Source organism: Anomalospiza imberbis, chromosome Z (genome assembly GCF_031753505.1).
Source record: "Anomalospiza imberbis isolate Cuckoo-Finch-1a 21T00152 chromosome Z, ASM3175350v1, whole genome shotgun sequence".
NCBI lineage: Eukaryota > Metazoa > Chordata > Aves > Passeriformes > Viduidae > Anomalospiza > Anomalospiza imberbis.
The window spans coordinates 41,815,861-41,833,169 of record NC_089721.1 but is presented as its reverse complement, the minus strand read 5'-3'; the positions used below and the strand labels follow the sequence as shown (position 1 = coordinate 41,833,169).

General features: G+C 36.7%; 1 protein-coding gene across 14 annotated transcripts in view; it reads left to right on the top strand.

Moving 5' to 3' along the window:
- PAM (peptidylglycine alpha-amidating monooxygenase) overlaps nucleotides 1-15,238 on the top strand; it is a 66,454-nt gene extending 51,216 nt beyond the window's left edge. For 6 of the 14 annotated variants that reach the window (XM_068177129.1, XM_068177135.1, XM_068177127.1 and 3 more), the window contains 10 exons: nucleotides 2,092-2,208; nucleotides 2,714-2,786; nucleotides 4,093-4,300; nucleotides 4,955-5,155; nucleotides 7,832-7,950; nucleotides 8,935-9,034; nucleotides 10,388-10,441; nucleotides 12,606-12,818; nucleotides 13,837-13,893; nucleotides 14,430-15,238. In XM_068177129.1, coding sequence (XP_068033230.1) covers nucleotides 2,092-2,208; nucleotides 2,714-2,786; nucleotides 4,093-4,300; nucleotides 4,955-5,155; nucleotides 7,832-7,950; nucleotides 8,935-9,034; nucleotides 10,388-10,441; nucleotides 12,606-12,818; nucleotides 13,837-13,893; nucleotides 14,430-14,611 — 1,324 coding nt within the window. In that variant the 3' untranslated portion in view covers nucleotides 14,612-15,238. The remainder of the gene's footprint in view (nucleotides 1-2,091; nucleotides 2,209-2,713; nucleotides 2,787-4,092; nucleotides 4,301-4,954; nucleotides 5,156-7,831; nucleotides 7,951-8,934; nucleotides 9,035-10,387; nucleotides 10,442-12,605; nucleotides 12,819-13,836; nucleotides 13,894-14,429) is intronic. The other 8 variants (XM_068177136.1, XM_068177128.1, XM_068177124.1 and 5 more) reach the window with 4 other exon arrangements.
- Nucleotides 15,239-17,309: the final 2,071 nt, after the last annotated feature.

Here is a 17,309-nt window from a genome sequence, read left to right as displayed (position 1 = left end):
TTTAGTTGTTCTCTTAGTGTGGTTTTAGTCTTGCTGCTTTTAAGCTGGAAGTAGTCAGCATTGTTTGTGTTCTTATTTATCAGTTAAAATAAAGGGACATTGCCTGGAAATTAATCTCGAGCACTGGGAAGAAAAGAGTGGCTGTGATTTTGTGACATTCTAGTCAGCCTCCTAGAAAAGAAGTTTGACAGGGAGAAGATGAATGGAAGATCACTCCCATAGACTCAAGTTCACTAGAATTTCTCTGCGTATCATACAATCTCTTGTTTACACTGAAATCACTTAGTTCCCAGAAGAGCTGGGAATAGCAGGAAATACTTAGGCATCTAGACAGCACCATTACTAAGAACCAAAATCATAACAAGGAAAGCCAATAATTATTTTTAGTCTAAATAGTCAGTTCTGCAGATACAATCATGTTTTCAATGGGGCTTGTTCTGTACAATATCTATCACCACTAAGATTTTCTGCAGTTATCTATGTAGATTAAAAATAAGATTAGTTTAGTCTATCCATTGTTGATGCTACAGTTCGGTAATCCATAGCTAGAGCAAGCCCTTATGAGTGTTAGACTCCTTTTAAAATAAAACTTCAAAATGAAGAGAACTTGTCATGGCAGATTACTGTCATGAATGGTAAAGAATATAACAGCACCTGCTGAATCATGTTCAAAGAAGAAGGTACAACACCAGTATAGGCCTTTGTGTGTCATTACCATTTATCCATTCTCTCCCTTTTCATGATGGCAGAACTCTGGGGAGAGTTTTAGTAGCTTTCACCTTTGGCTTAACTATTCATAGTCAAAAGGATTATTTTGACATCAGACATCATTTCTACCAGAAATTCAATAGTTTCAGATAGTTACTATATACAATGGCAGTATCTAAATATTATTTTTAATTATAGCCTATGCAGAAACTTAAACACATTCTGTATTGATTTATTTGGTTATATATAAAGCCAATATTGTTTTTCCACATTAAAAATTCTAGACATATAAATATTTTATGTTATAGAGATGTGAGACTGTTAGAACTGTACAATATGTAGTTTTAATAGCTTTATTCATAGCCTTTTCTGTGACTACAAAGTATATTCTTGTTTACCAAGTAGCATCAATCAGGGCTGGATTTCTCTTGGGATTAACAAATGGATTCAAAAATACAAAGTGGGTACAGGGAATGGGCCTTGTATTCATGCATTTTTCATTCACATCAAACACGATGCTCTAACATTTAGCCTGAAATGTTGTTCAAAATATTTTACACTCTGTTTACCTCCACTAAAAGCTGAACATATATTTTAACAGGTTAGAATAAGAGCCAATGTCTCTGTAAGGATACAGACAACTATATTTTTATTTTTTGGAAGCATATGATAATTTCATGCCTAGTAAATGTTCTCTGGAAAGTTTGTCCTGATTCTTAATGTATGAAATAGTGACATGTTCAAATGTTTTTATGAATATATTCCATGTACCCTGAAAATTGAGTGGAATTTTGTTGGATTAGGAGGAATGCACATAATATCCTATAGTCTTATGTAAGCACACTGTGAAAAGGATAAGAACCATAAGAACTGAATCTTGTAGTAGTAAGCTCTAGCAAGATACTGAAATGCATATGAAAAAAGAAAAAGCAGAAGACACACAAATATGCACAGACTGACTTAGGTGGTACAAAGTATGCCTGGTCTTACTGGCAGCTATGCCCTGGTGATTCCCTATATTTTTTTCATAGGCTCTATTGTTGAATTTCTCATTTCTTTGTTGCCATGACAATGAAATTATTAAAAAAATTTTTTTGAAAAGGGGTTTTTACTTACTTGCTTTAGGACTGTCTTTAATTGTTGCTGTGTTGATTTAGTGCTCCTTTAGTTTGGAAGTCATAACCTCAGAAGGAAATGCAGACATACAACACTACTAACTCTTACAATCATACAGTGATGTAATAAGGTTTATATTTAAAGAAAAAATGAAGCCAACAACCCCACACTGGAACTGAACTACAAAAACTGGCTTTAAGTTTTGTGTATATTGTTCATCCGTAGAACCTTCTAATGCTGGCTTTCTATTCAACTCTTTTTGTACAGTTCTTTTGACAGCAAATTTGTTTATCAGCAAAGAGGACTTGGACCAATTGAACAAGACACAATTATTGTTTTGAATCCAAGTAATGCAAAACTGCTTCATTCCACAGGCAGAAGTCTGTAAGTTGGGTTTTTTTTTCTCTTACTAAGTGAACTAATATTTCCATATATTTTATTCCAAAGAGTCCCTAAACTCATTTTTGTATGATTTATATTATGTTTGTGCATTTATGTACAATTATGTAATTGTAGCCTGAGTATCTTCAAGTAAATAAATAAAGTCAACAAATAATAAAATTAATTTGCCATCTCTATCATCTCTGTTTTTTGACATTTCATATAATTGCATCTACCAGCCAGATTAACAGAAGTGTATATTGTACATTGTCCTTATAGATGCTAAGGTAGCCTGAGTGAGATATCTGAGATCAACTGAATTTCATAACTGAGACAGGCATGTCAAGAAAATTCTAAGCTGTAAAGCTGTATTTTTCATTAAATGCTACATGTAGTTAGTACATACAACATTTGTTTTTGATCTGTTGATAAAATTGAAATCTTCACATCTATATCATTCTTCCAGAAAAATGATTTTAACTTCATTCTTCTACATTTGTGCTTGCAGATTTTATTTACCACATGGTTTGAGTGTAGATAAAAATGGTAACTACTGGGTCACTGATGTAGCTCTTCATCAGGTATGTTTCTGAAGCTTTAGTATCAGGACCATAATATTTGCTAAAAAATATTTTTATTTTCCTAGAGATTTGACATACATTGCCTATCTAGGCCTGTTTAGAATAACATTAAGAACGTGCTTGCAGAAATTCACCCCTGTGCACTTCATGGAATATAGTTGTGTTGAATAATTTGCTACAAGGACATAGCATGTAGAAATAATAGAATCATAGACTCAGACCATAGAATCATGGTCTGAGTTGGAAGGGACCTTAAAGATTATCTTGTTCCAGCTGCCCTGCTATGGGCAGGGACACCTTCCACTAGGCCAGGTTGCTCAGAGCGCCATCCAGTGTGGCCTGGAACACTTTCGGAAGTGGGACAGCCACAGCTTCTCTGGGCAGCCTCACCAGTGGCATCACCAACCTCATGGTAAAGAACTTCCTTCTAATATCTAATCTAAACCTATTCCTTGTTTGAAGTCATTCCCACTTGAATGGGGAATTCTGTCACTACATGCTTCTGTAAAAGGTTCATTTCCATCTTTCTTGTGGGCTCCCTTCAGGAATTGGGAGGCCACAGTTAGGTCACCCAGAAGCATTTTTTTCCCCCAGGCTGAGTTCCAGTTCTCTCAGCCTTTCCTCATAGCAAAGGTGCTCCATCCCTCTGATCACCTTGGTGCCTCCTCTAGACTCTCTCCAACAATCCATGTCCTTCCTGTGCTGGGACCGCAGAGCTGGAGGCAGCTCTGCAGGTGGGGTCTCACCAGAGTGGAGCAGAAGGGCAGAATCCCCTCTCTCCCCTGCTGCCCATGGGGCTCTGGATGCAGCCCAGGACATGTTTAACCTCTGGCTGTGAACACACATTACCAGCTCATGTTGACCTTCTCATCAACCAACACCTTCTCCTGAGGTCTGCTCTCAATCCCTTCTCCTCTCCAGCCTGTAGTTGTGCTTGGGATTGCCCCAACCCAGGTGCAAGATCCTGAACTTGGCCTTGTTGAATTTCACAGGGTTCTCATGGAGCCTCTCTCTCCAGCCTTTCAATATGATCCCTCTGCAATTTTCTTTTATGTCTTTTGCTTATTGACGCAGTTAAATCTAGAAAGTGAAACTAAATTGTTTGCTTTGTAATGACGGGAAATTTATATTTTAAGCAGAAGTTTCCTAGAATCAGGACTATTGAAAAACTAATAATAAATATATGGCCAATATATTAAGATTATGTTTGGTATGTAAATTTATTTTATACATAGTGATAGGAGTTTTTCCTTAGGCCATATTCCATAACTGAAACCTCTTTCTTTTCCTTTTGACTGAAAAAAAGGTTTTCAAACTAGGAGCCAATGACAAAGAGCCATTACTGATCTTAGGAGTACCTTTGCAACCAGGCAGTGACAAAAATCATTTCTGTCAACCAACTGATGTGGCCGTGGACCCAGTCACTGGCAGCATTTACGTCTCTGATGGCTACTGCAACAGTCGGATTATTCAGTTCTCTCCAAATGGAGTATATGTGATGCAGTGGGGAGAAGGTACAGTCAGGGCTCTTGGTACTTTACCCATACTGCTGTTACCATGAACTTATCATGAACCATAAAATTGCTGATGTTACTGTTAATTTTTTAAAATTAATTTCTATAACTGAAATACCTTCCAGGCCCTACATGAATTTCAGCATTGTCCTTGCATCCAAATTTTCTCTTGGGTTTTTCTACAGCTACTTGTAGTGGTTATATATCTCCTAAAAATAAAATGGGGGGGTTTGTTATCTTGCTTTCAGAATAAATATTGTCGTGTCCTATTTTGTCAAGAAAATATTCTGACTTTCATAAAGCCAATTTTTTTTCTTAAATATATAAGAAAGGAATCAATTTTTGCCAGATTTATGCTGTGATTTCATCTCTTTTAAGTGTTATGAATAATTATATTTCTGCCTGACTCAGATTTATGGATCACTGTAACTATGCTGAATATTTTCAGGAAACTGCAAATTCTAAATTTGGGATTTGTAAAGAAAACACAATAGGCTACTGTGAGTTATCTAGCTAAATGCTAGGAAGAGAGCAAGCTGACCTTAGTCTTTTCCCAGGGTTACATTGCATTATGTGGCATACTGCTGTTTCTAAGTAAAACTGATAGTTTCAGTGTGTACTTTAACAGAAACTTGGGGTTTTTTTTAATTGCAGAGACTTCTCTAGGCAGATCCAGCCCTGGGCAGTTTTGTGTCCCTCACAGCTTAGCCCTGATCCCTGACTTAAGTCAGCTGTGCGTTGCAGACAGAGAAAATGGTCGAATTCAGTGCTTTAGGCTGGAGACTGGGGAGTTCACAAGAGAGATCAAACACAAAGCATTTGGAAGAGAGTTGTTTGCAGTTTCTTATGTTCCAGGTAATCGTTTTTCTTGTTCTTCATTTTTCAAGTAGTTGCTTTGTGCCAGGATGTCAGTGTTATTTCCTGAAGTGCTACTGTGTTATTTTAGGATGAATATTAATATCTTCTAGAGTAGTCCTGATGCAATGAAAATTTTGAGAACTACTTGTTTTCCTGCTTGCTTATGAGGGAAGCTTGCATCTAAAAAATGACTGATTGCTCCCTAAATGTGATGTCACCAAGTAGATGATCTTGTTGCTTCCTGGTGACTGCACAGTTAATCAGTAAATAATAAATTATTATTAATTATAACATTTCTAAATATTCATTTGAACTCCATTGAAGACAGCAAAATTAAGACCAAATGAACAAGAAGGGTTTTTGGTTTCATGAAATCAGAGAACTGAAAGCAAACAGAAAACATTGTGGTTTTTAATATCACAATCTGGTTAAAATTACTCTATTAAGTTTTGGGATTAGATTTTAAACACCGATACTGAAGGTAAGGTAAATGTTAAAAACTGGATGAGGAATCTTGGCATGTTGGGCTCCTGACTCCTTGATACCAAATTTAGTATCATGTTTATCTCTTTTGCATCTTCAAGAATGTAAAAAAATGATGTGCTGGATGAGAGCCTTGATATCTCTCTGTCTCTGACAGTGAAAAGAGGCATTTTGAGAGTGTTTGTAAGCTTGGATGAATTTTGTAGTCATTCCTCTCCTATTCACCATGCATCAACAAACCCTTTATTTAGCAGTTTTAGGACATGACCTCTGATCTGTTCTTCATTGTATCTTTCTAGAGACATACTGCCCATAAGTTTTTATCCCATTTCAAACTGACTTGTGTTGTCTGGTTCATTGGCCTTCCACCATTGCAGGCTCCAGAAGTTCATTATCCACTTTATTTTTATTAATATAAAAAGTGACCTACCTAGTTTCATTGTGTGCTGCTCAATCTCAGAATTTTGGGAGCTGAATAACAGTTCCACACTCCCCCAGTCTGGGGCCCCTTCATCTTGCCTTATCCTCTTCAAACCAAAGAACCCCAGCCACCTCAGCCTCTCCCCATAAGCTATTTAATTGCTTCAGCCCCTTGAGTATTGTATTTGCCTTTCTTTTCCAACATCTTTAGCTTCCTTTGAACCTTTTTGAGATGCAGAGAGTAAAAGAGTGCTCAGTACTCAATATGTGTGCATGCTAAGTTTTTGCATAGTGTACAGCTGTCCCCTCCATTCCTAATTCTCCTCCTCATGATGCCAGACATTCTACTGAAATTTTGTCTGACACTGTACATGGAGGTGGAGATTTCAAGAATATTTTAGGGATGGCTTGGAGATGTCTCTCCTGAGCTGTAGCTGCCACTTCCAAGTTCAAACATCACACAGGCATGATCTAGATTATTTTTTTGGAAGAAACATCACTTTACAGTTGTCTTTGCAGAAGCTGTTCTGTCATCTGTTTAACAACTTATTTGTATAAGACATCTTTCTGGACTTCCATAGTATCATGGAGGTTTTGACTTCTCCACAGAACTGTTATCTTCCTCAGACTACTAGATGTCATTGTTTGCCCCATTTTTTAGTCATTGATGAAAACTATTGAATAAAATTTCTGACTCTGATCACTTCAACATCACACTATTCAGACTTCTCTGTCCTGAAGAATTACAAGCTCTGCCCGTAAGTTTAGCTCTTTGCTTCCTATTCATTAGTGGATCTTTTGTTCAGCCCTTTGATAACTCACATTCAATAACCTCTGATGCACTACCTTGTCAAGGGTTTTCTGAAAGCACAAGTACGTCTATAGAATCTGCTTACCTTTGTGCTTTTTCTCCCTGTTCAGAGCTGACGCACAACCCATAGAGAAGCCACACCAACTTGTTCTGCCAGGCCACACTTACCCATGTCTCAAGTCTTCATTATGGATTCTACCATCTTACTGGAGATGGTTGCCAGAATTGGTAATGTGTATTTGTAGGCTCCCTTTTGTAGGTGGGCACTACTTCAGCGTCCTGCTAGTCTTCTGGACAAGTGGCTGTTTGCAGTGCTGGGTTACTTAATTTGGCCTGAAGTCTGATTTCACATTTGGTTTCCTTCTGAATTTGAGTGAATGCAATCTAAACCTCATAAATTAATAACCTCCAACTTGTCTTATACCTTGTGCTTCCCATTGAGGGTCTCCTCTGATCTCTTTACTAAGAAAAAAAAAAAAAGTGTGTTAGTAACTTCCCAACATATTAAACATAAAAATCTGACAAAACCCACTTCTTTGCCATAGGCCTCTAATCCCTGAGTCCCCTTTCATATCTTTTCCTTTTGTGGTCCCACTTACCCCCCAGCTGACTTTCTTCTTTTGATGCATTGAAAGCACTTTCTGCTATTGGGTCAACCATCCATAGCACAGCATTCTTGAGATTGTTTTTTTAACACCTTCACATTCCTTTTACATTTAATCTATATGTAAAATAATTGCCTTGCTGGTTCTTCTTATTTGAACTAAGTGTGCATCTCTTAATTGACAAAATTTCAGTGAGTTATACCTCACTTAACTTTCCTCTTGTAGTTTAGCTTCTTATTATCTTTCTGTCTCTCTGTCTCTCAGACAGCCTTTTTTCATCTAAACTATTACATTTCCATCTTCACTGCAGTTTGCTATGTGTGTGTTCTTAAGGCAAATCTAATGTTGTTGCAGGTGGTCTCCTCTTTGCAGTTAATGGAATGCCCTATCCTGGAGAGGTGGAATCAGTGCAAGGATTTGTGATGAACTTTTCTACTGGAGAAATAATTGATACTTTCATTCCACTTAGAAAGGTACTGCACAGAGTGCCTGTTACATACAATTACATATATGAGAACATTGATAACATTTTACTTTTCCAACTTCCATAAGAAGTCGGAAAATTGCTTATTGCTGGAAATAAGATGTTTTATAATGTAAGGTATTCAAAAGGAATTCTTTATAGTACTAAATAAAAATACTAGAATTTTGGGTATTAGCTTCTACATGTGGTACACATTTGAAAATTATACTAACTTCTAGATGATTCCTACAGGTAATATCTTCAGGCAGGATAAGCCTACTTTATTACTGCCATTACAGTTCTTAAAAGTTAATTTAAGAGAATAATGAAGGAATTGAAAGATTCATATATTTAGATGCTAGTAATTTGTCAAAAAATAGAGCTTATTCTTAAGCAGAAGTAATATGCAACTGTATGGTTATATCCCTCTTCACAGAATACTAGTGAGTAAGTTAAGGCTAAATGTTCTTCATGCAGTATTGTACATAAAAACTGTGGGGTTTTTTTAACAGTTTCTATATATTGTCTTAGATTAAAGAATGAATGTTAATATTCCCACTTATTGGTTCTACATACAGTCCTTATGTGCAGTCCAACTTTAAATTACATTGGGAGTTATTTTTTCTGAGTATAGTGAATAACTGTTTTGCATATGAACTTAAACAAAAATTTAATGTGTGGGCTTCAAACCAAGATTATTTTTGAAAATACATATTTCAGCAGATAAAGTGGAATGTAATAATATTAATAGAAATAATATAATTTTTTTAGAATTAATCTATGGAATAATCTCTATGTTGTTATCCCTGGAGAAGGCAAACATTCAGTAGAAATGGAATTCCTTTCCTTTCAAACATTTGGGTGTCACACCAGCACTTGTGGCATTTTCCAGTCTAAAGCAGGACTGAATATGACCAGGCTCAAGATAGGTGTTAAGGAGGCCTTGTGGGAGCATAGATACTTAGGGGTAATCTGTGACTGCTTATCTTCACAGAGCTTTGAGATGCCACATGATATTGTTGCTTCAGAAGATAGAACAGTATTTGTTGGAGATGTTCATGCCAAAGCAGTGTGGAAGTTTTCATCTGTGGAAAGTATGTTCTTTTTGTTCTTAATGTGCTAACTTCACATTTTGTACCTTCAGGTCAGTATCACTTTTCTGGTACCCCTGGCCAAGAGCCTAGTGGCATAGTGAGTGATTTAAAGTGCACTACAAGCTTCACTTGCAGCAGTTGTGTGCTGCTGCTCAGTTTTCATTAAAAGACTGTTCTTCAGCATTGTTGTGTGCTCTGTCAAAGAAGAGTCCTGGGCACATGAGTTTGTCACAGAAGGAATCAACATGCATTTGCCTTACACATCCATTGTCAGTAACAAAAAAGTAACTTAAACAAAAGTGTTACTCTAGTAATTTCAGTGTATCATTTGCTGAAACCTCAACTGCTTCCTTTGAGGTTATAATGTAGAAAACTCCCAAGGTATGCAATAAAAACACAGGTTAACTTGAAAATTTTATTCATTTCATTGGAAGCATTTATCACTAGAAAATTAATCTAGTATAATTTGAAGTTCTATTTCTATACAGAGGAAACTCTTGCCAGTTTTAATCTAGTAGCCCCCAAGGCAAGCAGCCTCAGTTCAGGGAGAGGAACCTGATTAGTCAGACATCAATTTAGTAGAATTCAGAGGTTACATGTTTTACAGGAATAAAAATATAATCTACTGCTCCATTATATGGGATAAAAAATGTATGACAGATATAAAGACTTAGGCTTCAGGATATTAGTCGTCCAGTAAGAGTCCGCTGCTATAAATGACTTAGCTAGCTAGTTATTCCTTATTTGTCTTGTTTATAATTAATAAATTTTCCTTTGGAGCATTTGGTATCAGCTGCTCTTAATAACAGGAGAGTGGACCAGATAAATTGAAATTCTGATTGGATATGTTTTTATCTGCATCTAGTAAACTGAACATGAACAATTCTCAGCTTTTATTCAAAGAAACTTGAGAATAAAAAAGTAATGGAATTTTTACAGGTTAGATAAGGGAAGTCCTTGTATAAAATACTCTTTTTCGTTTTTGCTGAAGTATAAAAGAGGAGTGGCTAAGAAACCCTTATTCAATCAGCCTTTAATTCACTATGATTTTGATTATAATAAACAATTTTATTTTTGTGGGACTCTATGAACCTTTAGGCATACACATAAAATCTTTCTGTTTCATAAAAACTGATTATCGCAAGCAACTTGCATGAACTGAGCTCTTCCTGTTTTTTCTCTGGCCTTGTGAGCTACTGAATAGTTTATATTGGCTCTCTGTGGTGAAATTCAAGTGTTGATGGGAATGTTTACTATAGGATTGCACAGTACATTTGAGAAAGCTAGCAGGAAGATGTCACTGAGTGCCTTTCTGAAATATCAGTTGTCCTGAAGAATGATTTTGTTTTACAGAAATGGAACATCGGTCAGTTAAAAAGGCTGGTATTGAGGTACAGGAGACAAAAGGTTAGTCTGATTCATAATGAAAATGAAGGGATCAGTATGTTCACATAGACTAGGGCTGCTTCTGCCAAGCTGAAGGGACAAAATGCTGACTAGTTTGACTGTTCTGTTTTTTGTGAGTTCCTATAGAAAGCGCTAGAAGGAAGCTTGTAACACTGTTACCTGGTAGATGCTGTTTCACAGCCAACCTAAACATTTCATTTCCAGTGATGACAAGTGCTTCACTGTCACAGAATAAAAATTTTACTAGTTGGTTAATTCCATTCTGCCATCTGGTATGGTCCATATTGGTAGCTGTTGCAGCTCCCTTAGATGCAGAAATAGCTCTAAATTACAACTGCGACAGTTACTCCCCAGCACCCTCCCCCACTCTACAACCCTCCACCACCAAAAAAGGGTTATTTGAAATGACAATTGGTTTATATTCCTGTGTAGTCTTTTAGTACGCAGCCGTGTCAGTCACACCACATGGCAAGAAATACTATTTTTTTCTATTTACATTTCTTCCCATAGATTTACTAGACTTTTTATTTATTTAATCTGCATGAAATTAAAAAACCATTTATAACCATTTATTAACCATTTGTATTCTATTATGTAGCTCATTTCCCTTTCAGAAAAACAGTACCACATTATGGTACTATTTACAAAGGCATTTAAAATGTTCAAATGTTCTTAACTTGTTTCCTTTGCTTAAATTCAGAGCTTATGTAGTTTGCTTTCAGCCATGTATATGCAGATAGGGAAAAGTCAAAAAAATCCCAACTGCCAATTGAAAACATATAGAATAAAGTAGAATAAGGAATGCTAATGAAACAATGAAATGCTTACTGCCATCACTGTTATCCTCTTATTTTATCTCCATTGATACACCAGCCTGCCTGAAGCACTCAAAAGGGAAGTGTTGACATTACAGCATGCTGTATATCTAGGGATATGTAAATTCCTTTTGGCTTTCTTTAGCTGACAGTTCTAATGTCATAGAGAAAAAATGCAATAGTAACACCACGGTAAGAAAAAGGTTTTAAGTAACAGTGTCTAAAACTGTTTAGAGTAGGTAGGCTGAAATTAACATCTTTCCGCTCCACTGGGAGCTGTGTCATCTGCTTAACAAATGGAGAGGAGTAGCCTGCACTCTCACAGCCTCCTGGTGACAGACTGCTGCTAGCACTGTACTACTGTGACATGGGGGAAAATATATGGAGAACTGTAACTTTGCCCAGAGGTGGGAAAGATGGTGGAGGAGAATCTTCCTTAGCAGTAACTACTTGAACAGACAGAATATTTTCATTGCGTCATTGTTATCCTTGTACTTGTGATAACAATGATATTGTTTATCATTGTATTAATGTTGAGTGTAAACTGAACTGTTTGATACTCCTTCTGAGTAGAACATCATTTTAATTTTGATACAGAATCAAAACAGTGTTGATTGAAAGTGTTTGTGATGCAGCTACTTGTAAAGACAAGCTCTTCAGTCTGAATTGAAAAAAAACATAGCTAGACAGTTTTACTTACTAAAAGTTACCACAAAGCATTTGCAACATCATAAAGGCTTTTCTGAAATAGTTTTTCTCCTTGTGGGTATAGAGTTAACAAATCAGTCAGCAATGACTAAATGCAATTTTCAAAAGCTCTCCAGATTTGTAGAACCAAAATTTCTTAATGGAATGTAACAGTCCAGAAAATTTAACCATTTGTCACAGTTTTATTAGAAAGATCTTTAAATTTTTTCTTTGTGTTTATGATAATATGATTTATACTCGTTTCTGTATTTCTTGTGGAAATGTTTTTGTCAAAAGGAGACATTTAAATGATGTTATACCACACGGTTATTTGCAAAAATTGATCATTGGGGTAATTTCCTATATTTTAAATAGTAGATGCTTTTTAGGACAAAACTGTTTGACACATCTCCTTTCCTCTTTTGAGAAAAGGGAATCTTTGCTAGTGAGTGGTATCAATCAGACTTGCTCTTCCTTTTATTTGGGATAACATCAGCAAAAGCCAAAAATGTCTCCATAAGACTTTGTCTTTTGTTTTCTTGTTACAAAGCACTTAAGGTATCCTAGCTTGTTGTTTCCTGTAACACTTTGTTCTGCAACAGCTGTTCAAGCAACAGCTTGATGCATATGGATTACATGTGGAAATTCTTTTCTTTTTAAAGAATCAGAAACAATTGTTGAAGCCAGATTGAAAAACAAGCCAGAATCAAGAGACCCTCTAAAGAATATGGATAAACAACACTTGGTCCAACAGGCCAGCAGCACTGGAGTTTCCTTTGTTCTTATTACAACTCTTCTTATTATCCCTGTTGTTGTCCTGCTAGTAATTTTAGTATTTATTCGGTGGAGGAAGACAACTGTCTATGGAGGTAACTGTGAGTAACTGTTCTAGAGAACAGGCTTTTATTATTCCAGTTCCAAATATCACTGAACACTGTGGGGTGAGGCTATGAAGAGAGCAGCTCCCTGTGCCTTTGTCTTCCTGAACAGTTGCAGTGGTGCTGCATGCAAACTTACTGCTTGGCAGGGACACAGCACCTACAGCCCCCTGAGCCTTTAATTGTGCATCTCAAGCTAGCACCTCTTCAGAATATGTATCAAAAACTTTAATTGGTGTCAAGGCAAAAACTGGTATCTCAGAAATTACTAGAATAAATTCATGTTGTATTGTCTAGAATTCAGAAATTTTAATACTGCAAGCATAGTTTTTTTTTAGTTTGGGGTCTTTAAACTGCTGAGAACAAAAGACTCCATATGGGTATTGCAGAGATACAAACAAAACAAAAGCAGATAAGAAATTATGTATTATTGCTCTCTCCTGCCTAGTCAATTCTGTGAGTCAGACATGCTTCCATAGTGCAGCTTTATCCATAGCTCCAAAAGCTTTAATTGGTACTTAGAAGTTATGTGAGTGGTTCTAAATTTGTATTGTATAATAACATTATTTTTCATAAATTGGCAGACTGTGATATGCATTTGATCACTAGACTTGTTATTTTGTATCACAAAATTGTTTTAGCAAGATACTTTCTTCCAGAGAAGAAAATGTACATGGAGTACACAACACAGTTCTGCCACTGTCAGGACATACTGTGACAGAGTAGGCCATTCAGCAATATAATGTGGCTACACAACTGAGTTGGATGTATTTTGTTGAAGATTTCAGCATACAGCTTCCTGACTTTTATATTCATGTGTGTTAGCATACCAAATGTGCTGGATAGCATATCAAATATGCTAACATTCTAGTCTATTGCAGTGCTGCCATAAATGGCTTCTTAGAGCTGCTGATTGGTTTGTTGAATGTCTGTGATTTTTATCAGAAAATACAGGTCATTTGATCACAGAACACTGGGGGTTTAGCTTATTTTTGAAATTTACTTTGTTTTTCAGCTGATGGGGAACGCAAACTAGATTCTAGTTCAGGCAGAATTTTAGGCAGACTTAGAGGTAAGTAGTCACTGAAGATGTTTTCAAATGCAGTAACTGGAGGCTTTTTTTCTGTATTCATGTTGACTAACAGATTTGATGGAACTTTCTCAAAGGAAGGATTGGGGGCAAAGATCAGGGGCTTTTGAAAATTTCTTTTACAGCAACTTTTATCTGTCATTGTCTGCCCACTAAAGAGGATGAGTCACTACCAGTGGGAGAGCAGGAGCTATAATGAGTTATTGTGGATCTGGTGAATGAAATGAAGCACTTTAAAACTAAAGGCAAATGGGTAGGAACGCCAGTAACCTGTGTAGAATTAATGAAATAATGGATGCTAAAAAAGCATAGTCTGAAACTTCTACTTTTAATCTTGATTTCCTTCTTCTTTACTATTATATGCACCTAGCTTTTGTGGCTCATGTGTTGAACTTTTAAAAACAGTTTCTGGAAGGACACTTAAAAGAATCACCACTATACTGTTTAATTAGTTGACAAATTTTTATTCCTCCCTTACAGTTAAAGCAAATCTTATGAAAATCCTTTCCTTTCCATAGGGAAAGGCAGTGGTGGAATTAACCTTGGGAACTTCTTTGCAAGTCACAAAGGCTACAGCCGAAAAGGGTTTGACCGGCTGAGCACGGAAGGAAGTGATCAAGAAAAAGAAGAAGATGATGGCACTGATTCTGAGGAAGAATGTCCAGCATCTCCACTGCCACCAGCACCTTCATCATCCTGAAACTAACCTTTGAGTTCTCCATTTTATGGTTCAACCCAGAATGTCAGATTTCTTTTCCCTTAAGCACGTTTAAGATCTTGTATATTTAATTGTAAACTATTCTAGTCTGTGTGGGGCTGTACATTGGTTCCTTTAATTTTTGTTTGGTTTTAGTTATGTTTTTTAAGTGGAGTATATGGAAATTCCATATGAGTGCCGTTGGTTTTTATGTGAACATCTTAATAAAGCAAGTCTTCTAATTGCAGGACTGATTTAAAGCAGTAGTATTTTATCATCAAATATGGGGATCTTGTAAATAAGTCTTACTATCTGCTTCATCAATATATTTTTCCATAATTATTGAGTTGCCATTTTCTGTTTTGTGCCTTTCCTCTTCAATGTCCTTAACCTGTTGCATTACAGAGAATATATAGTGCCACAAGAAAATGAAGCTGCTAAGTCTTCTTCTATTTTTTTAAATCACTAACATGATATTGCATTGAAGGAAAGAAAAAAGTCTCTATTTAATTTTTTTCTTCTTCCTAACTTGATGTGTTTCTGGAATGTCTTATTTTTAGATGGTATCACTGTTAGAACACTATTTTCAGAAGCTGAATGTAGTTTGTGTAATAAAGTATTCGCAGAGCATTGGCTGTCAGAGTGTACTTTGGAATTTTTGCTTGCATTTTTTTGTATATGACTTTTGTAAAAGTTACAGGGGGCACTTAACACAGTAAATTTTAATGTGTTCTACCAGCAGAGGAAAAAAAATGCTATTTTGTATGGAAGCTGAAAAAATATTTTGCTATGTCACAAGGTTCTTTGCTCTCTTTTTTAAGACTAATAATCTGCATACATGTACAAAGTCAACCTTAAACACATAAAGAGGGATTTTACTTGTATAATAAAACTGCAAGGTATTTCCTTAGTAAAACACATGGTCACAGCTAAGAGGAAACCTGTGTCTCAAATGAAATATGCAAATTAGTCAGGGTATGCTTCTAATACTACCTGATTGAAAGTACTGATTTTCTTTTTTTCTCCACACTTTCTTTTTCATTCATTCAACAGGAACCCTCAGTCCTGTAATGAGCTCTCTCATTTAACAGCAGACTTACAGAAGTCCTGCTGGATAATTAGCCTCTCTGTATGAGTCATCTAGAGTATGAATCATTGTGTAACATCATTATGACTAATCAGTCCAGTTTGAGGATCAGAGCATAATTAATGTCTTTTAAAACTGCTATTATGAGCAGAGTGTACACAGCTGTAATTGCCACAGGGTTTTATGAAACAGTTTGCATTTTCATCATTGCAGGTGTTGTAATAGACTACTGCTGGCACTGAGATCGGAAAATAGGCTTTAAGCTCCTTGTGGTGGTTTTGCAAGGACTATGGGGGAATAAGGGTAATGATAGTGGAGAAAAAGGTAAGGTTTCTTCCCCCAGCAAGATTATTAAATCCCCTTTTTCTGGAAAAAAACCAAAAAAGCAAAACCAAAACCCCCAACTTAAAATGCATTACAAGCTGGTTTCTTTTCTCACATACAGCAAAATCTCCAAGATAGCCATCTGAAATGCTGGAGTACAGGCACAGTTTCATGTGAAATGTATTTGGTGCATACTCTTAAGTTGCTTCCTCTCCTGCAAATTTTTTTTCCTAATGTTAGAAGGAGCACAGTGTGTTTCTTACCTTTGAAAGCAAGGCAGTATTATTTTTGGCAGTGGCCTTGATCCTCACATATATGAATAAAAAGAAATTCATAGGGAAGAAACCTCTGAAGCTGTCTGCAAAAATGCTCAGTCACTAGTTTACAGGAAGTTTCCAGTGACAGCAGTTAAGAAAGCTGTGGTGACACTGCTGCCAAAGGTGGCGTATATGCCATCAGTTCTAAAAGTGTTAGGTGTTTTCTGCTTCCATTAGCAGAGCTCAGTGGAAGTAATATGCAGCTTCCTCTTTGTCCTTTCCTTTATTTGAGCTTTATCTCCAATTCTAAATAATTCTTTGTTGAGCGGGAATCAGCCAAATAGTTCAATTGTAAAAACAGGCTAAAATAGATTAATTGAGCTTTAATCATAATCTCAGCTCTCTGGAATTCAGACATTGTTCTCTACAACAATCCTTGGCAGCCTAAAGAGAAGCAGGATGAGGGAGAAGATTCCACTCTGATCTGGTGAGACCCCATGTGCAGTGCTGCTTCCAGCCCTGGGATCCCCAAAATAAGAGGGATGTAGACCTGTTGGAGTGGGTCCAGAGAGGGCCACAAGGATAGTCAGAGGGCTGAAGTACCTCTCTTGAAGTTTTTCAGTCTGGACAAGAGAAAGCTCCCCAGAGATCTGATTTTGGCCTTTGAGTGTTTAAAGTGGGTTTATAAGAAAGATGGAACCTTTTTACCAAGGACTGTAGTGATAGGACAAGGGGCCATGGTTTTAAACTGAAAGAGGGAGATTTAGATTGGATATTCGAGAGAAATTCTTTATTCTGAGCATGGTAAGGCACTGGCACAGGTTGCCCAGAGAAGCTGTAGGTGCCTCACCCCTGTAAGTGTTCAAGGCCAGCTTGTATGGGGCTCTGAGCAGCCTGGTCCAGCGGGAAGTGTCCATGCCTATGGCAGAGGGGTTGGATTAGGTGATCTTTAAGGTCACTTTCTACCCAAACTATTCTGTCATTTTTAATAACTGCACGGACAGGCCACCCAGCTACTTTCCGGCAGCAATCA